The sequence below is a fragment of the Triticum urartu genome, chromosome 7 (assembly GCF_003073215.2).
Source record: "Triticum urartu cultivar G1812 chromosome 7, Tu2.1, whole genome shotgun sequence".
Taxonomy (NCBI): Eukaryota; Viridiplantae; Streptophyta; class Magnoliopsida; order Poales; family Poaceae; genus Triticum; species Triticum urartu.
This window is the reverse complement of record NC_053028.1, coordinates 628,949,829-628,971,001: the sequence shown is the minus strand read 5'-3', so window position 1 is coordinate 628,971,001 and position 21,173 is coordinate 628,949,829. Positions and strand designations below refer to the sequence as shown.

General features: G+C 43.6%; 3 protein-coding genes across 7 annotated transcripts; all 3 read right to left on the bottom strand.

Annotated features, from left to right (window-relative positions):
- Nucleotides 1–1,528: 1,528 nt before the first annotated feature.
- LOC125521531 (probable glycosyltransferase 4) lies at nucleotides 1,529–3,067 on the bottom strand. The gene has a single exon (XM_048686586.1). The coding sequence runs from the start codon at nucleotides 2,992–2,994 to the stop codon at nucleotides 1,687–1,689; it is 1,308 nt and encodes a 435-aa protein (XP_048542543.1). The 5' UTR covers nucleotides 2,995–3,067; the 3' UTR covers nucleotides 1,529–1,686.
- Nucleotides 3,068–5,092: 2,025 nt separating this feature from the next.
- LOC125520100 (calcium homeostasis endoplasmic reticulum protein) lies at nucleotides 5,093–10,841 on the bottom strand. The gene is made up of 3 exons (XM_048684924.1): nucleotides 9,820–10,841; nucleotides 6,676–6,941; nucleotides 5,093–6,139 (listed from the first exon to the last, which is right to left on the bottom strand). Exons 1-3 carry the CDS (start codon nucleotides 10,734–10,736, stop codon nucleotides 5,430–5,432), a joined length of 1,893 nt encoding a protein of 630 aa, XP_048540881.1. The 5' UTR covers nucleotides 10,737–10,841; the 3' UTR covers nucleotides 5,093–5,429.
- Nucleotides 10,842–12,077: 1,236 nt separating this feature from the next.
- LOC125518747 (zinc finger CCCH domain-containing protein 13-like) lies at nucleotides 12,078–18,356 on the bottom strand. 5 transcript variants are annotated; one of them, XM_048683600.1, is made up of 11 exons: nucleotides 18,057–18,333; nucleotides 16,449–17,124; nucleotides 16,094–16,225; nucleotides 15,912–15,945; nucleotides 15,646–15,781; nucleotides 15,498–15,554; nucleotides 14,807–14,904; nucleotides 14,611–14,682; nucleotides 14,281–14,489; nucleotides 13,634–13,812; nucleotides 12,078–12,571 (listed from the first exon to the last, which is right to left on the bottom strand). In XM_048683600.1, exons 2-11 carry the CDS (start codon nucleotides 16,474–16,476, stop codon nucleotides 12,533–12,535), a joined length of 984 nt encoding a protein of 327 aa, XP_048539557.1. In that variant the 5' UTR covers nucleotides 16,477–17,124; nucleotides 18,057–18,333; the 3' UTR covers nucleotides 12,078–12,532. The 5 variants fall into 5 exon arrangements, with proteins under 5 accessions (XP_048539557.1, XP_048539558.1, XP_048539555.1 ...); XM_048683601.1 differs by having other exon boundaries at nucleotides 16,449–16,931; nucleotides 18,057–18,190; XM_048683598.1 differs by lacking the exon at nucleotides 16,449–17,124 and having other exon boundaries at nucleotides 18,057–18,356.
- Nucleotides 18,357–21,173: the final 2,817 nt, after the last annotated feature.

Genomic DNA, 21,173 nt, shown 5'->3' with positions numbered 1-21,173 from the left:
CTATAACCTATAAGGGTACGAGTTGAATCGGGATACAATAAAGCATCCTCAATTACAATTTGTGTACCCATAGGGAGGGTAAATATGGCACGTCCTTTGCCAACAATTACCGCATCGCGTCCAGCGATTGTTAAAATATCCCCATTCAATTTTGTAAGAGTTTGGAAATACTTTATTTCCCTAAGTATAGAGTTTGTGATGCCACTGTCCACAAGGCACATTTCCTCCTCCATTGGATTGATTCCCGTAGAAATCTTCTCGTCTCTTCTTGTTCGTGCTCTGTTGATCGAGGCTAGCGTGGCTGATAACGTGTAAAGATTTGATGAAAACTTGTGTTCTATTGATTCTGGGCAAAGCCCTATTTATACAAGGATTTGGGGTGCCTCCGGAGAGGCGTCCGTTTACAACAGGCGCCCGTGGCGCGAGAAGACGCCCGTACGGACGTTCGCGTCCGTACGGCGCTTTGGACACATGTGATGACTCTTAGCACTAATGATGTCGCTTTATTCTTAACAGAAACCATACCTGCTATCCATGAACCACGAACCCAGCACATGTCCCGTCTTTCAGATGTTGTTGATGCAGACCACAATTTGCATTTGTTCCTAGACTACCTCCCAAGCTCCACGACGACGCTGGAGCAAACGCCGTCGCAATGACGGAGTTCGAGGACAGAGGTCCATCACGAGGATGCCGCCGCCACCACGCCATCCTTGCTTGAATAAACTGGTTTCCAAATCCACCTCCAACCACAGGCCTCGTCAGGGAATGATCCGAAGAATCTTTATTCAGCGCTGTCATCGTCGTCGCCGAAGCCAAGACGATGAACAGCTTAAAATCTAGACTACGAGAGAGTAGTGGAGGGGAGTCGCTAGAGAACGGCGCTGGAAGATTGGACTCTCCTGGCGGCGGCTAGGGTTCCAGGTTCTACCGGTTGCCTCTCTACGTTTTCTGGTTTTTATTTTTTATGTGACTTTTTGGATGTTGTATGTGTAAGTGCACACGTACACGTACTGTACAATAGGTGTGTAAATTATACTAGAAGGCAAAAATTTCGCTACTATATGTTTATTCTTGTATATTATAAAATAGTAGATTTTCTGTGCAAATTGTGTGCAAGTTTTTTTCATTGTTTGTTTTTTCATTTTCTTTTTTCTATAAAGGTAATACCAATGCCACTAGTTCTTTCTTTTTAGAAAACTTTATTTTTTCATTTAGCTGTATAGTTCATCATTTTGAATGGATTTATTATTATGTTATTGAAATGCAAATGGTACTTTAATTTCCATTTAATACTTTGATCTGCAACAAATTGTCTTAACTAGGTCGTTTTGTTGATCTTAATTCCACATCCTAAAGTGTATGGTGTGAATGTTATAGAAATTTCATATGACCAATGAATTTATTTTCTGATTCCAATTAAATGATTTAGCATGATGGTTGCTCAAGATAATAAAATAAAATTTGGGTTTCAAACTTTTAATTCCCGCCTTTCCTCCTCTATTTATTTTTATAATTATGGTGTATATGTGTGAAAGCAAATATACATGTTAAAGCAAAGCATACACACGCGCGCGCGATGATGATCATTGGATGTAAATCAAACGGTTCTGGTGAAAAGCGAGTGAAACGGGAAAAAAAAATCTTGTCTGTAAAACATGACGTGCTTTGTGTTCTGATGTCTGATCACAATGGGTTGGCGGCCCTGAACTCTGGGTGCAAGAGCCGGCCGACCTCTTCGTCGTCGGCGTCCAGCGGCCGTCCGGTATCGTTCCTGACGCGCCGCACGGCCGTGGTGCCGAGCGACTCGTGCTGGAACCCGTAGAGGCCGAGTATCTGGTCGTCGGCGAAGTTGAGCGCGCGCTCCATGCCCTCACGGCACGCCACGGCATCATAGGTCGCGCCCGGCTCCCCGCACGGCTTGCACCCGACGAAGTGCGTCACCAGCGGCCACCGGTGGTCGCCGAGCCCCGGCTGCCCCTTGCTCCGCATCTCCTCGTACCGCCCCACGATCTCCTCCCAGAACCCGTGCAGGTGGTAGGCGCTCTCCAGAAACACCTTGTCCCCCCACCTGCCGCGCTCCGTCACCAGCAGGTACACCAGCGCCGACTGGTCGTCGGCCTCCCAGGCCGCTCGGTTCGACAGCGCCGCCGCGAAGACCCTCCCGTACCGCTCGCGCACGGGGCCGCGCGGCCCCATGCGCGCCCAGGCCTCCAGGAGGTCCAGCGACCACCGGCAGTTCCGGAGCAGGAAGCTGCCGGTGTTGGCGCCGAGCCAGTTCCTGGCGCCGTACACCTCGCCGTCCCAGCCGTGGAGCACCAGGTTGTGGCCCGCGTACCTGCCCCACGGCGGCTCGAACAGCATGTCCGTGAACACCGCGTCCGAGTCCACCCACCACAGCAGCTCCGCCTCCGGGTGCGCCACCATCAGCGCGCGCAGCAGCGGCAGCTTGGTCCAGAACCCCGTCATCTCGCCGTCCAGCACCGCGTTGCTGTAGAAGATGTCCAGTCCGTGCACGCGGCAGTAGTCCGCCTTGTTCTTGAACGCGCGGAGGAGCACGTGGTCGCCCTCCGCCTCCTTGCACTGGCGCGGCGACGAGCCGGTGACCATGAGCACCCGAGGCCGCCCCGGGGCGACAAAGGCCGGGAATCGAGGGTGCGCGGCCAGCCACGCCGCTCTGCGGGCGTCGTAGTCGGACACGTTCGGGCCCAGCGAGTACGGCCGGTCGCTCAGCTGGCGCAGCGGTTGCTCCTCCTCCTCGCCGGGAACAGCCTGCACCACCACGGCCTCCGGCGGCTCCTTCGAATTCGTGGCCGGAGCGTCACGGGCGCCATCGAGGCAGGCGTACTCGATGCGGATGCGCGGGAGTTCGGCCGTGAACAAGAAGAGCGCGCATGACCCGACGATGAGCAACACGATCGGAATGATGGGGACGGCGAACAGCAGCTTGCGCCGTGCTCGCCTCTCCGCCGCCACTCGCTGTTCCTCCGCCATGGACTGCTGAGGACGGAAGAGGCATGCATGCACGCGCTACAAAACGTACGCGGCTGCACCTGTTATAGCTACACCGTGGGGAATTAATCGAGGACAAGCTATGGTGGCATTTCAAATTCACTCTGCAGGTTGCGACGGTGGCATCTCGACTTCACTCGCAAGGTCGGCTGTGTTTTCGCTTACAGGAGAGGAAAAGCAACCGTTTACCAATTTGCCAACTTCCACCCTCGGCCAACCCAAGCCATATATAAAAGTAAGTTTACAAAAAAAGGAATTTACCAAGGTTTGTTCCAAAAAGAAATAATTGACCATGTTCAAACAACTATATTTGCCAATGTCCAGGGAAAATAGAATAAAATTTGCCATGGTTCTAGTAGAATTTTTTGCCATAGGCCTAGTATAAAATTTTCCATGGTAAAAAAAAATGGTCCATAAAAGTAAGTTTGTGATCGGTGTGAAATCGTGGCAGATTAACATGGTTTTGACACAAAGAAATAAATGCCATGGTCGGAATATAAAATTTGGCATGTTGATAAAAAATAAAATTTTGCAACGTCAGAAAAAGATAAAGTTGACATGATTTAAAAAATGAAATTTTCCATCGTACATGAATTAAATTTGCCATGGTCTAAAAATAAAATGATCATGGCTGAACTAGTAAAAACTGCCATGGTCTAATTTTTTTCCATGGTCCAAATATAAATTTTTCCGTGGTTGAAAATTTGCAATATAAAATTCGACATGTTGAAAAATAAAAGTTACTTTCCCTCAAAAAGAAAAATAAATAAATTTTCCAATGTCAGAAAAAATAAAGTTGGCAAGATTTGGAAGAATAAATTTGCCATGGTATAAGTTTTTTCAACATGCATAAAATAAGAATGTAGAACACATACTAGTTTTGTTGAACATATAATAGCTGCTGCTGTATTTCACCGATAGCACAGAAGAGTAGCATTCAATGGCCCAATGCAAACAGAAGACACTCAATAAACCACATCTACAGTATTCGGACAAAGGTTGTCATTATCAGTTTTGGCCAGTTTGTGGGGAAGCACTGATTCCTAGCAAACCCCATAAACTTTAAAACCCAATCTAAAACTAATCAGTCGTATGCAAAGGCATGTACTCCCTCCGGTTCTTTTTATTCTGCATATTAGAATTCTCTGAAGTCAAAATTCATAAAGTTTGACCGTATTTATATGAAAAAATATCAACATCTGCCATGCTAAAGTTATACAATATGAAACTTTAAGTCATGACACATCTATTGATATTGATTTCAGATTGTGAATGTTGGTACTTTTTTCTATAAAGTTGATCAAACTTTACGAGGCTTGACTTTAGTCAAATCTTATATGCGAACTAAAAAGGACCGGAAGGAGTAAGAGGTTGAGCTACCCAATACTGACACAGACACGCTAAATCAGGGTCATTCCCGTATTGACACTCTTGGATCTTATAACCTCCTTAGTTGATGTTTCTAGTTCAAATGCACCTTGCAACACATAAATGATGGGAGTACCTTCTTTTCTACTATCAGCTAATATTTTTTCTTCAAAAGCAGAGCAAATTAAGAGAGCAAACAAAAAAAAAAGCAGAATTATGTCGTAGGCCTAGTACAATTTTCTGCCATAGGCCTGGTATAAAATTTGAGATGGTAAAAGAAACGATGGTCCATGATAGTAAGCTTGCAATTGGTGTAAAATTATGGAAGATTAACATGGTTTCGACACCAAGAAATAAATTTTCCATGGTCATAATATAAAATCACGTTGAAAAAATAAATTTTCCCAAGGTAAGAATTTTTTTTACATGATTTAATTTTTTTGCCATTGTACAAAATTTGTCATGGTCTACAAAGATGGCCATGGTCTATTTTTTCTTTGCCATGGACATAATATAAAAATTAGTACATTGAAAAAATAAATTTTCCAAGGTCAGATAGATACAGCACGCATGCTTCTCTGTCTGTTGCGATCTTCTTGTGCCAACACTGCCTTCACAAGACAATGTTCTGATGAAACAACATTGAGCCTGTGTTCTGCGTCAGTGGAATACTCCTGTCAGCACCGCAGCACAAGCACACCACGGGGTAGAATTGCTGCAAATGCAATCCATGCTATGTAAATCTTGTTGCCCATACGGCTCCTACCGCAAAATGTTCCCAGGACACAAATTTTACAATTTGATTGCAAAAAAAGAAAAGAAGAATAATCAAAACTGAAGGATCACATCTATGAAACAAAAATCATTTGCAACTACCAACAGGCTACTCTTCCCAAAACTAAGAAGCTGCGGTTCAAAGTTTTGCCGTGAAAAAAAGGAAAATGTTACATTGCACAATCATCTGACAATTTAGTTCTGTCTACTAAGGTACATTCTTGCAGTTACACACAGCAGGAAGAAATTGATATGGAAACGCTCGTCCGCCGTTTTCACCTCGGCGCTACTGCGCGGGAACTGATGGAAGAATGGTAGTTGCTGCTCCTCTGCTTGCGATATGACGAATACACATCGCCATACTGGTGGCTCACCTCACTCGGATCAGCAGAGGCTCCAAGGCCCAACCGTCCGCTAGACCCCGGCTTGCTATCGAACGAGCCATCAGCGCGCATCCCGGTCTCAGGGTTCACGTGCAGGCTGGCAGGGGGAGGGATGCACGCACCTCCCTTGCGGGCAGGGAGCTCCCTCTCGTAGTCATCGTAGTCACCGGGCTCGCCCTGCTTCATCGGACCTTCTGACGGGTTCTCCTCCCCGATCTCCTTGAAGAACCTCGTCACGCGCTCGAGGATCTCGGACTCAGGAACGGTCGATGGTGGGATGGTCGTGGGGATGTCGAGTGGGCTCAAGGGAGAGTATGGAACTCCACTACCGATCTGCATCTTCCGGACCATTCCTGGAATGAGCCCAGGGGGGAATAGTGGATACGGAGGTGGAGTTGGATCATTTGCATTGGCTGGTGCTGTGCTTTGAGGAAGCGCAGGGGGGAGTAAAGATGGTTGCACTGGCAAAGATCCTGGAAAAGTAGTTTGGCCGTAAACGCCGGCAGGATGTTGGTTTCCTGGAAATTGTGCAGAAGGGGCAGGTTGGGATGCCTTCTCCATCTCTGGCGGAGCAGAGGACCATTTTGAGGGCTTTGCTGATCCTGAAAAGATATCCATCAATTGTGCTTAGGTTTGCCTCCAACAAGCGAAAGATAAATGAAATGCATCATAAAAGATATTTGGTTTAGTGTAACAGCAGGCAAGTAATTTGGAGAATTTAGAGAACCCGTGTGATCAAGCATGGTCAAATTATTATTTTTAGTTATATTATGTATACAAATCTGATTGGTGAAAAAGGATTTTAGTCCAGAAAATTTCTGCCTAGATCTCAGTGGTGCAGTAACTTCGGTTATTATCTTTACTGTATAGCCTGGCAAACTGTTTACATATCTCAAAGTAACCAGCCTATAAAGTTTCAGGGCATCAACATATAACTACAACCTTTGAGTTATCAAAGCAAAAGGACAAAATGATAATAGGACTAAAATCTATAGGTTAAATACGCCAAACTTACACCAAAACCTTATATGTAAATGCTGGTACCCTAAAAGCTAAACACAGATGAGAAAAGATGATAATAACCACCTAGACAGAACAGTATAAGCAGAGTTAGTAGAAGAGGGGGAGAGAAAAAAACCTGAGAAGGTTGAGGGATCTGGTGAAACATGTTGTGGCGCCGAAGGATATGAAATGCCTCCTTTCATCTCTCTTTCAAGGTTAGCAACGGTTTCCTGGTCATAAACTTCCTTTGAACCCCAGAATTGCAGGATTTTCTCAAGGCGAGTCTGATTTTCATCTTTATTCTGCGGATTATTATAAATCCTCACAAGCATGGAGCCCAGCACAGATTGAAAAGCAATAGCCTCATTGTCAAGGTCCTGAATATTAGCTCGTCTCTGCAAGCTGTAGGATATGGAATTGTGTTAAGAAAAGTACCATTAATACATTAAATATGCACAATTAAAGTCCAGTGTAATTTGATGGTGTGACATAATAGATTCGATTAATAAGCAGCTTAACCAGATGAAACTATTAAAAATCATAGCCAAACAGAGATTGAGTGGGACAAGCTACAGCAGTACACTCTGCTATGCATCATACATGTCGGATATCATGAAACAGTAGTCCATTTTTCAATACCATTCTCATGTTGTTATTGGTATATTATTTCTTACAAGCTGATTTTGGTATTGCTAATATCTCACCAAATCAATCTCATTCCATATTCTGCGAGGAAACTAATATTGAGTGGCCTTCCTAACAAATGGATAGAGGCAAAAGCTAAAGTAAAATAACTTTATGAGTGCACCACAAGTTTTCAAAGGCCTACTTAGTCTTAGCAGTAACATTTTCATCTCTAAGCGAGAAATCCCAAATAAGTCATGTCATGACACCCAGGCTATCTCCCTAATAGGAACACCATGCAAGATCTAGTGTGCCCTGATATGCGATACAGATGCCTCGATACCAAATCTTCCCAAAACAAGGATACATCAATATGCTAGTATACATATATACTTCAAATATAGTATCAAGACTCCAAGGAGTGGAGACGAGAGGAAGGAAGGGCACAACAAGATAGCGTCATCCAGTTCCTGCCAGTGACGTTCGGAGCATGCTGTTTATGTTACACGTGCTAGGAAAGGTGTTGTTCTGCGTGATTACATGCGAGAGGAATGAACAAGTAGGGCTGGCTATGGTAGATAATGCATTGATTACTGGGCTTGTATTGACAGGGTGATTGCCCCTCAGTGGAGATGTATAGTATCACTTCTAAATGGAAATCATTTTGATACTTGGTGATAAGTATCATAAAGGGTATCAGTATCAAATACGAGATCTAATGTTGCTACAACAAATAAATAAAGTATCAGAGTAGCCTATAACAATCGTATCGTAAAGGGTATCAGTATCAAATACAAGATCTAATGTTGCTACAACAAATAAATGAAGTATCAGGGTAGCCTATAACAATCATTTGTTTATATTTTGATCTTCTGGTCATACATTGGTCTTTTAAATGAATCAGGGTGAAGTAAGGTTATATCAAATGGCACTCATTCGGCATTTTTTAATTTTGAACAGAAAGTGGCTTTGATACTGAAAATTGGAAGGTCTTTCTTTACTGCATTTTTCTAGACAAGATTCTAAAAACATAGGAATAGTAAAAATGTAGGATTGGGATGTGGTGGCCTATTGAATCCTAAAGAAAACCAAAACACAAGAATTTGCACATATGCTCTTTGGATGCTCCACAAAGTTTTTGCAGGGGTTTGAAGAGACCGAAAGTGCATGCAACACACAAACTGACAAACTGAGAAATTCCAAAAGGTCGAACCTCTAGCTAGTACTCCTATTGATTTGGGAAAGCAATCTAAAGGGCATCTGTGAGAAAAATTTCTATGGGTTAGAATCTTATAAAATTTCATTCCATATCTGTGAGGAAACTAATACTGAGTGGCCTTCCTAACAAATGGATAGAGGCAAAAGCTAAAGTAAAATAACTTTATGAGTGCAGCACAAGTTTTCCCGAGGCCTACTTAGGCTTGGCAGTAACATTTTCATCTCTAAACGAGAAAATCCCAATTAAGTCACAGTCATGACACCCAGGATATCCCCCTAATAGGAACGACAAGTAAGATCTAGTGTGCCCTGATATGCAATACAGATGCCTCGATACTAAATCTTCCCAAAACAAGGATGCATCAATATAGTAGATACTATCAAGACTCCAAGGAGTAGAGACAAGAGGAAGGAAGGACGCAACAAGATAGCATCATCCAGTTCCTGCCAGTGACGATTGGACCGTGATGTTTATGTTGCAGGTGCTCGGGAAGGTGTTGTTCTGCATGATTACATGTGAGAGGAAGGAAGAACTATGGCTGGTCTATGGTAGATAATGCATTGGTTATTGGGGTTAACGCTTGTATTGACAAGGTGATTGCCCCTCAGCGGAGATGCATAGTACAACTTCTAAATGGAAATCATTTTGATACTTGGTAATACATATCATAAAGGGTATCAATATCAAATACGAGATCTAATATTGGTACAACAAATAAATAAAGTATCGGAGTAGCCTATAACAGTTATTTTGTTTATATTTTTATTATCTTCACTCATACATTGGTCTTCAAAATGAATCAGGGTCAGGTAAGGCCATACAAATGGCATTCATTTGACACTTTAAATTTTGAAGAGAAAGTGGCTTTGATACTAAAAAATGGGAAGGACCTTCTTTACTGCATTTTTCTAGACAATCTTTTATGGCTTCTTTGGAACGCTGGATTCTAAAAACGTAGGAATAATAAAAATGTAGGATTGGGATGTGGTGGCCTATTGAATCCTAAAGAAGACCAGAACACAAGAATTTGCACATATGCTTTTTGGATGCTCCAGAAATTTTTGCAGGGGTTTGAAGAGACGAAAAGTGCATGCAATACACGAACTGAAAATTTCCAAAAGGTCTAGCCTCTGGCTAGTACTCCTATTGATTTGGGAAAGCAATCTAAAGGGCCTCTATAAGAAAAATCCCTATGGGTTAGAATCTTATAAAACTCCTACTCCAAAGAAAAAGGGGCCCATAATAAGCTAAGATGGCAATAAGATCTGTCAATTGCAATTCACCTCCTATGTCGGTATTTCGATCGAATCAAAGTTAATGCATTTCTTAAATCAGGTTCCTACCAGCTTGGAAGTAGCTCAAATTAACTACACTTAATTGACAAGTCATAAGGCAAGCAATTATATTCACAAAATAGATGCCGAAATGAAAACATACCCTTCAAAAAGAATATCATTCACCAGGAAAACAATGTGGAGCTGCCTCTCTGAATCCTCCAAGGCAAATACTCTCTCCCTCAGAGCTTCCGCCAGAGCCGGCGCAAATGGAGCCCTTTGCATAAACCATGTCTTGGCACCCTTTATCGACTCCTTGGTGCCATTAAGATTGGTAAGCACATCGTGCAGCTCCGCGGCGACATCCGCGGGGAGCGGCCCAGAGAGGCCCTTGAACGTCGCCCCGGTCTCATACTCCCCGTGGCCGTGGGCGCCAAAGTGCTGGTGCTGGTCGTAGAAGGGCGGGTACCCCGGCTGGTGCATCGGGGGCGGCGGCCCGTGCGCCATCGGGCCCATCGGCGGCATCATGTGCACGGAGCCCGGCGGGTAGGGCGCCATGGGGGGCCGCCCCGTGACCCAGAGCATGTACCTGTAGTAGGCGTGGCCGTCCCCGCCGAAGATGAAGGCGTAGTCCGGGTTGTCGTGCTGCTTGTCGCGGATCACGATCTCGAACTCGGGCCCGTTCTTGGCGATGTACTCGACGAGCTTGTCGATGCGCTTCTGGAGTTCCGGGTCGGCGGGGGGCGGGGCGGGGGCCGGGGGAGCGGACTCGAACGGCGGCGGGTGCATGTATGGATGAGGCGGCTGGGAGGCGTGCCCCGGCATGGCGTGGGGCGGCGGGTAGGGGGAGGGCTGCTGGTGCGGCGGGAGGTGCGGGTAGAGCTGCTGCTGCGGCGGCGGCATGGCGCGCGGGTAGGGCGCGTACTGCGGCATCGGGGCGGCGTAGGGCGGCCCGGCGTGCGGGTGGTGCGGGTACTGCGGCTGCGCCTGCGGGTGGAAGCCGTACTGCGGCGGAGGCTGCTGCTGCGCCTGCGCGTACGCCATGGCCGCCGCCGCGTAGTCCTGGGCCTGCCGGTCCATGGGGCGGCGGGATTTGGAGGCGGGGAGGGGTGGGGTGGGGTAGGGCTCGCTGCGCCGGTGGTGACGGCGGCGGAGGAGGAGGAGGGGAGAAGAGGCTTCTACCCTCTTCTGTATCTTTGGGCGAAAATTACAGAAACAGCCCTAGGCCCCTGCTGGCAGGATTTTTTACAAAAGGCCCCCGTGGAGTTCTGGATTTGTATTATTTTGCCTTCTAGTCTGCAACTACAACTCTAATTATTATTTTTCGAAGAAAGAGTGTGCTCGACGTTGAGCACAAGAGAGTTGGTAAGCACCGAGACCCGTCTTTCATCCTCGCGGTCTTCTTAAACCTCAACTATCACCCACTTCACGTATCCTTTGTCTTTGCCTCTTGCCCCCTCCCCCCTCCCCCCTCCCCCCTCCGGGGCCCTAACTATTGCCTTACCACCCATAGACAATGGTGGTTCATCATTTCTCCTCTATCGTCTCATTGGACGAAGTTTCTAGCATTGAGTTATCGACATGCCACATTTAGCATTGCACACTATCATTCTCTTAGCCCAGCCCACATCAAGCATCAGTGGTAGTCAGAAAGCATGCATGCTGCAATTCCATCAAAATGTGAAGCCCTTTTCAAGGATAGCACACAATTTAAATACAGCATTGATGATGCATTTGCTCACCATAGTGGTCACGGTTATCTAGAATGTCAACTGAACTCTCAAATGTATCACAGTAACTGATCATGGAGTCTGGGTACTGGCGGATGAACTCGCTGGACATGTATCTCAGGCCATAGTTGAACTTGATCACAACGTTGTTGATGTAGTTGATTTTTGGCTGCCATAGTCCGAAAGGAAGTGATGTGCGCAGCCAACGGGTGGATCCGTCGTTGCCACACCCTAAATCCATCGATCTCCATTGGAGGTGGGGGTAGCGAGGTTGGAACACTAGCAAGCAAACCTAGTAGCTTTGGCAAGCATGGAGACATGCAGCAACAATTCTACACATAAGTTGTGGGGTCAGTTTTTTCTTATTACACCCTTGGCTTTATTCATATTTGTGCAAAAAGAACATAATTTAAAGAGTTCAGTGCATTTGAACCCGCAACATTTTAGTGCTGGCGTTTCCACTAGGGATATGAAAAAGAAATGGAGGCACAATAGAAGAGGATGGTGGTCTTGTTGCCTTTGTGAGAAGCCATGGCCACATGTGGCAACCACAAAAGGAATCAACTATACTCTACACATAATTTTATGATGACAATCGCATGGTCAAAAGAAAGCGAAGCGAAAACTCTGAGTCATCACCAGTTACCGAATAGAGGAGGATTTGGATCCTGGTTGGCACAAGAGACATAAATGTGTAACCCTCAAGTTCAGGGACCAAATTGGCATTGCATTGCAAATATAGGTGGCATGTGATATAGTAATGCATTTCACTTCCACAGGCACAAGTAGGCCTTTAAAATAGCAGCAGTGTAACATGTGAGGGGTGTCAAAACCTCTAAACAATATCAGGAAGGGCTGTCATAGGCTCCATACAAGCTCAGGTAGCAACTTCAAGATCCGGCGATATTAAGAAGAAAACTTCCCCATGAGGCAAAATATGTTTCGGCAATACTATAATATCTGTCTTCACGTAAGCTAACTGCTGCAGAGCACAGCTGCGGGGACACTGAGCTTCGACCGCCCGATGTATAGAGAACTGGATATGATATAGCAAAAGCACTGGGTTTCAAAGCAACCCAGGTTTTCGTCCATTCAATGTTTCAATCTAACTCCTTAGTGCTGAAATCTGCCACCCACCACCCAAGTCTACAAGTCCACAGGATCATCCTCCTCGTTGCCATTGTACTGCGGGGAAAAACAAAGAGCGTAAAATGTCAGCATAATGCTAAACAGACGGCAGGCACATAGTACTGGCTGAAAGTAGCTGCTAGCCCTATTGATGCATTTGCAGTGTGAACATAGCGAATTTAAAAATAGAGAAGTTGACAAAAAGAGAAGGGCAAAAGTAGTAAAGAACACGGGAATAACTGTAAATGGCGATCAGTTTATGCAAATTGATTTTACTATCAGAGTGCTTTTAAAAACATTGAATGGCAAGAGATGAAAATGATCCACATGCTGATCATAAATAAAACTGCAAGGACCAGCCGGCGACTAGAGGGGTGAACACCAAAATTCTTGCATAGTTAAAAGACAATAGGAAAATACCAGGGTAGTATCAGTAATGGAATCTTTGCACATGCATACGACTACATGACTATACAGGACATGCCGAACTTAAGCTGCTGTGCTGACAGATTAATTGTACAAAATGAGTACGTGATTCTCTGCTATGGTACACCAGCCATTGCAAAGTAGTTGCGTCAACTATTTAGATGATCAAGCTTGTTATTGCTTGGAAAATGAAGATACATAAGCCTTTTGGACTCATTGGAGGTGCCATCATAAACAAACAAACAAACAAAAAGTCATACAACCCACACCATTTGTACCAAAATAGACATCTATTTGTCCGCATTTATAATCTATCCTGGCAATTTCAACAGAACCAACTACAACGTTAACTAGATCAGTGGAGAACGGAACATGCTTTACTCCAGAACATTCTACCTGTAAGTAGCAATAACCCCTAGATGACACGCAGATGGCTGAACCATAAGTCTAACCAAATGAACGACACCTAGATGAGCTATCAATCAAACCTGAAGAGAAACAAGACCTTACTTTTACTAAGGAATAACCAAAAGTAGCCTGTAACTTACAAAATTGCAGTGAATGAGAAATAAAGGATATACACACAACAGGATAATAAGATAATGAGCCATCAACTGAGTTATCTCTGCCCAACAACGTTCATGTATGTTTAATAAATATAATTGGCTGATCCGCTGTGAGAAATATACTCACCCTGTCTGTAAAATCATTGCCAGAAGAAATGACATTTAGTTCGTCATTATTGTCATCATCCCCTAATTTCTTCAGAGATTCAGTTCCTTTGCTATTTTTCAAAGACTCCAGAGCATCTTCTGATCTATATTTCCCTGACACGTGGATCATATCGTCACCATTCACTCTCCTTTTCTTTCCTGAAAAAAGTAACAACAGTTTGTAATCAAAAGACATGGTTTCTTTCCTTTGTTGGCACATTTGCCCCAGGGAATGCATAAATATTCAAGACAACAATGGCCTATGTGTCCGAACAAGAAATATATCACATTTTAAAGGATAAATGGGTTCAACATCTAAAAAAAATTAACTGGGTACCATTTAACTTGAATACCTTGTGGACACATGAGACTGTTAGCTTCTATAATGTCAGTATAAACTACTCCCTCCGTTCCGAATTACTTGTCGCAGGTATGAATGTATCTAGATGTATTTTAGTTCTAGATACATCCATTTCTGCGACGAGTAATTTAGAACGGAGGGAGTAGTAAGATGCGATCTTTATATACTAGTAATGAGTTTAACAGGCTAACGGCGTTAAGATGGCTAGAAAAATGCTGGTGTACCAAAATAAAGTAGTATCACCCAAGTTCTCGTCAAGGTGTTACCAGTTTTTTCTTCTTCGCTTGTTGAAAGGGCAGCAGATCTTTTTCTAGCTGCTGAACCATTCTTCTGTCGCTGATCATCTGGGCTCATTTCATAAGCATTATATGGGTCGTCATTACCAGCATTCACACTCGACCCTTGTTCTTTGGTACCAGATTTCAAGGAATCAGAAGCAAGCGAATCAGCCAACCTCTCAAAACGGCCTTGAGACCTGAAGATAACCAATGAGTCAATAGCTATGAAAGTCATGTCAAGACTAAAATCAGGAGTGCAATTATGTGGTGATCTAAACGAAATAAAAATTCGTAGTAGTTCATATAAAAGGAACATGCCTTTTTAAATCATCCTGTGCTTTCACGTAACGCCCATATGCTTTGATGAGTTTCTTTATTTTGGAGGTCATCCTGCATCCAAAGAGCAGTACTATCAAGAACCAAATACTTGGAGAACTTCTCCTGAACTGAAGAGTCCACCTACTAAAATTTGGATAACATAGAAGTATGCTCATATGTTGTAGAAATTGAGAACCTTTCACAATCTTCTTTCTCTTTGTTCAACTGTGATTCAAGATCATCTACTCTGCCAGAAAGTATGCCTGCTTCGTCGATTTTCTTGTCCAATATCGTCTGTCATAATGTGTATTTATAGATATAAATGAAAATAGATTGTAGTAATCTCAACCACAACTATATGAAAGTAAAACGTCATATCCCAGAGAAGTTCAAGAAAGCATTTTGTCAGGCACTTATGACGGCCGACTGGTTATCTCCATGTTCAATCAGAGCATGATCCCATGTCAATATTTTCCCAAGCATGAATGATTACTCATTACTCCCTCCGTTCGGAATTACTTGTCTCGAAAATGGATGTATCTAGAACTAAAATATGTCTAGATACATCCATTTCTGCGACAAGTAATTCCGAACGGAGGGAGTAGTTTGTGGCATCATAATTTGGAGAGAGAAACATCGGTAGTACCATCCGCATGAATGTATGATCATGCTTAGTGGAGTGAACCTCTTTTAAACTTGGAAGGTCTAAATTTCTCCATCATAAAAATTGGCATGCATCAACTATCTAGTTAAGGCAGAAAATGTTGGAACCACACATGCAACCAAAATATAACTTAATAACTGATAAGTGTGGGCCGTTGCATCTGTATTTACAACTCATAATTGAGTGTCATCTATAACATGCTTAAGAGACACTGATTACTGACCTGTAGTTTAGATTTATCTTCATGCAATGCTTTCATATCCAGTGCAATTTGTTTCAGCTGCAGAGCATACATAAACATATAACAGAGGTCCAGGAATACGGAGACAGCTCGACCTATATGCTAATGAGATGGATTGTACAGTTCAAACCTTTGCTTCGCCGTCATCCTTCTCATCACTGCTGGAATGTATGTCATCTTTTTTTCTATCTTCATTTTCAGAGGTGTTGAAACTTCCTGATGAATCACTTTTATCACCATCAACTTTCTTCTTAGGCCTTCTGTCACTGGAAAATCCACATAATCACTTGGAAAGGTCAATGCATGTATATTTGCTCAAAGTCCATCTAGAGTTAACTGAGTGGACAACAAAGACCATATACTGGAATGGAATACACCGAGATCCTTGTCACATACCTCTTCCTGATGGGAGATCTTGATTGACTAGATCCTGCAAATAAGATTTAAATAGGAACAAAATTATACACCGGGATTCTATTTTATCAAAAATAATTATCAAGTTTAAGTAAAAAAAAACTATGGGAACCATGTGACACGTGCGCCCGTGCACACACAGGAAAGAAAAAGATTATCCCTACCTCGAGAATGTGGTGGCATCTTGTTACGAAACAAATGGCCTCTGGTATCTCTGTCAGGGGAATACCTCCGCCGGGGTGAGTTTCTTCTCTCAGGCCTGCCTCTAAATTCATGAATTCTATGATCTCGCCCCCCTACAGGTTAGGAATGTAAAAGCTTATATAATAATATAAAAAAGAACTACACCACAACAAATATAGATGGACAGAGACAAGGCAAAACAGAAGAACATTTAAGCTTGCCACAACCTTGAGCGATATGACTATTCGATTGGCAATAATATAAAGAAACTACACCACTGCGAAAAAAGATGGAGTTATATAGAGACAAGGCAACACACAAAACATGTAAGCTTACCACAACCTTGAGCCATATGATTAGTCATTTAGCAATAAGTAGTAGAGAGTCCAGGATAACCCCAAAGGCCATTAAATGGAAGAGCCAATAAGACTAATGCAAGAAGAGATACCAACATATGATTACACATTGCGGTGCACCGCTTAAAAATAGATCCAGCACTTGCAACATCAGTCATCTGAAGTGAAATTGATTGATACTCCAGATTTGGACATCATGCTTTCATTACCATGAATAAAGATCTTCCACAACTCCAATACCGCCAAGTAAATCTAATTTAACTTGTCCAGATATTTCCATATTGACTTTAATTATTCTTGCTCAGTGATAGCACTTGGAATGACAGGCAAGAATAAAGCCGAAGAAGAAAACTCAGAACTCCTAGCATATTCAAAGAACAATTGGTTGCAAAGCTGAACAATATGGTTTTTGCAAACTGAACTTATCATGCATCTGATTGAGATGAGGAACCACGTGATATCCCTGAATAAAGTTCTCTGGTAAGAGGATGGTCATGCAAGTGACCACAAAATATATGTTCACTGACTGAAAAGGAAAGCAATGCAAATAGAACGAGTCATCCTCTGGAAGTGATCAATCCTAAGAAATCTGCTCAGGTGACAGCTAATTTGGGTGGTAAAATCAATGGAATAACCAGCAGGAATGCCACGCTGTTCTGCAAGAAGCTTTGACTTCAGTTCAACTACTATATCAAAAGGATAGGAGATCATATATGAAAGATAATACAACAAGACATGACACAACTGGTAGTTCAATCTCTGAAGTCTGCACATGTAAAGAAAATATCATCATAGTACTAAATTTCCATACTAAAACATGACCCCAAGTTTGCGAAGCAGACTGCAGAGTTCCCTCAGCCACCACAAGTAACTAGAAATAGCAGAATGATGCCACTTTGTACAACCTCCAATGGTGCTCTTCTATCTAAGTTGCTGCAATTGTGTTATTCTTCCAATTACATCCTCTCATTGCTAACTCCAAACACAAGATTTCCAGTGCTTTCTGCGGAAGCTTGGAAGCCATATGGCATTTGATACCTCTTGTTCCAATGATTGCAGAAGCATACCAATTTGTAAGGGTGCTCCTGTCAGTTGCTACAATGGAGTTATTGTTCCAAGTATTTCCCCTCGCTGCTAACTCCCCACCACAACATTTTCAGGGTTCTCAGCGGGAAGCATAGCATCTGATACCTCTTGTTCCTCCATCTACAACCAGAATCTTACACTGTCTGCCCAGCCCCCCGCAAATAACAAACTGTCCGCGGCTATAACAAAATCCAACACACACATAAATACTTGAATCTCTTGAAAAGAATGCTCCTCCTCTGCTGGATCACTGATACTTCTGCCTAAAAATGTCACAGAATACCATCCTTTTGGACTAGCAGCAGACCACCCAGACTTATCCTGTGTCGCAAGTAGCTTCAACAGCGGCAATTTTACTGTCCACCCACACTGCAGAAACCATCGGTGCTTTCTGGACACACCACAGTCGCTAAGCAGGCAAAAATCCCTAACCGAGTGCACATAGAAAAGCAGGCGGGGGGAGGGAGGGATGGGGGAGGGGGGAGATGCGTATGGAGTATACCAGGTCCAGCGCGCGGCGGGAAGGTGGAGTGGGGAGGCGGCGTGCGGAGCTCGCCTTCGCCGTGGGCGAAGCCGCAGGAGGGGCCGCGGGGGCAGGGGCCGCGCCTCCACAGCGCGCACAGCTTCGTCTTGAAGGCCGGGCCGCGGCGCGGCGGAGGATCGAGCATTTCCCGCATCTCTCGAGCGCGCGCCGGCGATCCGGGGGCGGGGAGGCGGGCGGCGCCGGCGGGAGGAGGAAGGCGAGGGAAGGAATGGAGGAGGGAGGAAGGGCACGAGGGCGACGACGGACGAACCGAAGAGGCCTCGGAGCAGCGCCTGCCCAAGTAAGCCCGACGGCTCGGCCCAGGAACTGAAGAGCCGACACGTGGTAAAAATGGGCTGGACAGTGCCCTGCAGCCTGGGTGAAGAGGCTGGGCAGAGGCTACTATGCGGCCCACTTTTATCTCGTCAGGTATCTTTTGTAAAAATCATATAATTTGGAAATTTTGTCTCAAAAAATATAATTTGAAAATTCACATTTAATATATTTGGTCCTAAGATTTCATAGCATGAGAGGATAAACTGGTCAGTTTTTTTTGTTTTGGCATTTTTCTAAAGTGAGTTTGTTTGGTTCCCTCATCAGATTTGGGAGGGTTGAGGGTGGAAGGCGGACGAGGAGAAAAGTATGTAGGAGGAAGGAAGAGGGAGAGAGGAGGGCATGGGGTGAAAACAAGTCTTGTGTACTAGCCCTTCGCTTCGCGAAACAATGTGTGCCCGAGTAAGGCTAGAAGGTCGAACCAACGTAGAGGATGTTACATTGCCGATACAACGGTGAAGGAACTTCCCTCTTGCAAAGGAAAAGGGAAACGAAGGGACCTCGCCAAAAAATAATTTAAAGTGCCCTCGCTAAGTTTTTGCTCAAGGAGTTGGGAGTACCTCATCCTCAAACAACAGTGTCATGGTGTGATATTTTAGGGGCATCATAGTTGTCAGTCAACTCAATCTTTCATGCTCAAACTGAGCATACTAGGGTGGATTATCATTCTGTGTTGAGCATGTGGCGAGCAAATTGCTTGAGATTCGGTACAATCATTTGGTGGTCAATTGGCGAACGAATTTACCAAACCTTTGTTGGTATGGTATCTTGAAGCCTGAAAACAGTCTTATAGCTTAGATGAGTTTGAGGAGTGTTAGAATATCAACAATTGGATCGTATGACAAGAATATATGGTCGGGCCAAAGATCAAATGAATAGGCATACTACAATAATTGTTAAATTACTAATCAAAATCATACATGGAAACAGCAAGAAACTCCAAATTATGTTGCCCCCAATTTAACTCCTACATGCAACACCGCTGCACATTGCAAGCACAGGGCACTTCAAAAATTCCGTAGTTAAATTCATACGAGGCGGGGCGGACAGCTGTGACGGGGTGGCCGACCGGCCCATCGACTCAATTACAACCGGGCAGTGGCGAAGAGCAGAAGACCAACAACGGTCTCAGGCGCACCCTTGTTTCCCTCCTTGACGGCGGGTTGTTTGCCAAGGGTGCACTCGGATCAGAGGCGTACTCTTCCTCGACGGCAAGGGCTTGCTGGTTCATGGGTGGAGCAGGGAGCAGCCGTGCCCGAGAGTGGACAGGAAATAGAAACAGAGACGAAGCATCGAAACATGTGCATACAACATGCATGATTTTGCCAAGATGGGCTTGTGCTTGCATGTGAAATTGAATTAGCCAAAAGCTGCAGGATCACTACTACCTGATAAACAACAATTTCATTTGGTTGGGGGGGGCACGAGCTTCGCCGTTATCATAAGCATAGAAGAAAGTGTTATGTGTATCTTCTTTAGGTTTATGTCTGGCTCTCCACACGAACACTGAGGCCATCTTAAGATTTAAAGTGGCTGGCAGGTGGGCCTTTGGTTGTGTTGCGACCACACAACTTGCAGTTGGTCTAGTTTTCTCAACACACTAGCTGTTTTATTTTGATTGACAGTTTGACACACAAGTTACTTGCCTAGCTGTGCCACTTTGTCCTGCATCACTGCCAACTCAGTTATCCCTCTACGGCTAGGTACCACCATATAAATCACACAAGACTAACAATAACAATCTGCCACGTACCACTATATAATGCACATAAACTTTTTCTCAACAAAATTAATAATAAAGAAGGAAATACACACAAGATAGTTTGTTTCTGAGTCCACACAAATTATTTTAAAAATCCACATAAATCCATTAATACTATATATTTTTTATTTATTAGTCATCATAGGACTTTCTTACCAGAAAAATCCTACTTGATTATGTTTTCAAATGTAGAGGATATATATGTTCCGGGTTGGCTCATCTCAACCAATTTTTTCTTTTGTGTTCATTGTTTTTTCACCCGTTTCTTTTTTTGTCCAAGCTTTTCCTTTTTTTCTTCTTTTGGATTTTACATATTTTCACTTTTATTATTTTTATTAATAAGTATATTTGTCTATCCAATATTTTTTTGAATACACATTAAATATTTGTTAAGACATGGTGAATTTTTGGATATACAACAATTTTTTTCCAAACATACATCGAACATTATAAAATTAACGGTTAACATTTTTTTACATACACCACAAACCCAAACATTCTTCAGCAAACAACACACAACAAACATTTTTTAAATACAAACTAAAAATATATGTTTAATACACAACAAACATTTTGAATCATGTGACAAATGTGTTATGAATATTTTTAACATACACAATGAATATTATTTAATTTGCGATGAGCATTTTTTTCATGCATGTTTGTACGTAATTTATATATATTTTTAATAGTCTGTGTGGCATGTTAATCAAACACCCCCCCCCCCCCCCCCACACACACACACACAAAAAAAAAAGAATGGACGCTACTAGCCGCCCTATCGTGGGTGTTTTCACTTATATTCGACGCACTCTTGCACATATCCACTTGCCACTTTTATGGTCTACACAATGATAAAAATAAGAAACCACGCATGCGCGAGACTGCTACTTCTTGAGGTTACGTTGGTTTTTTCATTGAAAAGGAAAGAGTGACGCAACAAAATATCTCCCTCGGTTAAGAATCAAGATATCAATTCAGTAGGAGGAACACCCAAGTCT

Bases quoted from the DNA above. Each gene is read 5' to 3' on its own strand.
- LOC125521531 (XM_048686586.1), bottom strand. From the start codon at position 2,994: ATGGCGGAGGAACAGCGAGTGGCGGCGGAGAGGCGAGCACGGCGCAAG.
- LOC125520100 (XM_048684924.1), bottom strand. From the start codon at position 10,736: ATGGACCGGCAGGCCCAGGACTACGCGGCGGCGGCCATGGCGTACGCG. The intron at 6,942-9,819 runs GTATGTTTTCAT...CATATCCTACAG, and splicing joins AATGATATTCTTTTTGAAGG to CTTGCAGAGACGAGCTAATA. The intron at 6,140-6,675 runs GTTTTTTTCTCT...ATATCTTTTCAG, and splicing joins AGATCCCTCAACCTTCTCAG to GATCAGCAAAGCCCTCAAAA.
- LOC125518747 (XM_048683598.1), bottom strand. From the start codon at position 18,231: ATGCGGGAAATGCTCGATCCTCCGCCGCGCCGCGGCCCGGCCTTCAAG. The intron at 15,782-15,911 runs GTATGTGACAAG...TGGATTTTCCAG, and splicing joins AGATCTCCCATCAGGAAGAG to TGACAGAAGGCCTAAGAAGA. The intron at 14,683-14,806 runs GTTCTCAATTTC...CTTTGGATGCAG, and splicing joins GAGAAAGAAGATTGTGAAAG to GATGACCTCCAAAATAAAGA.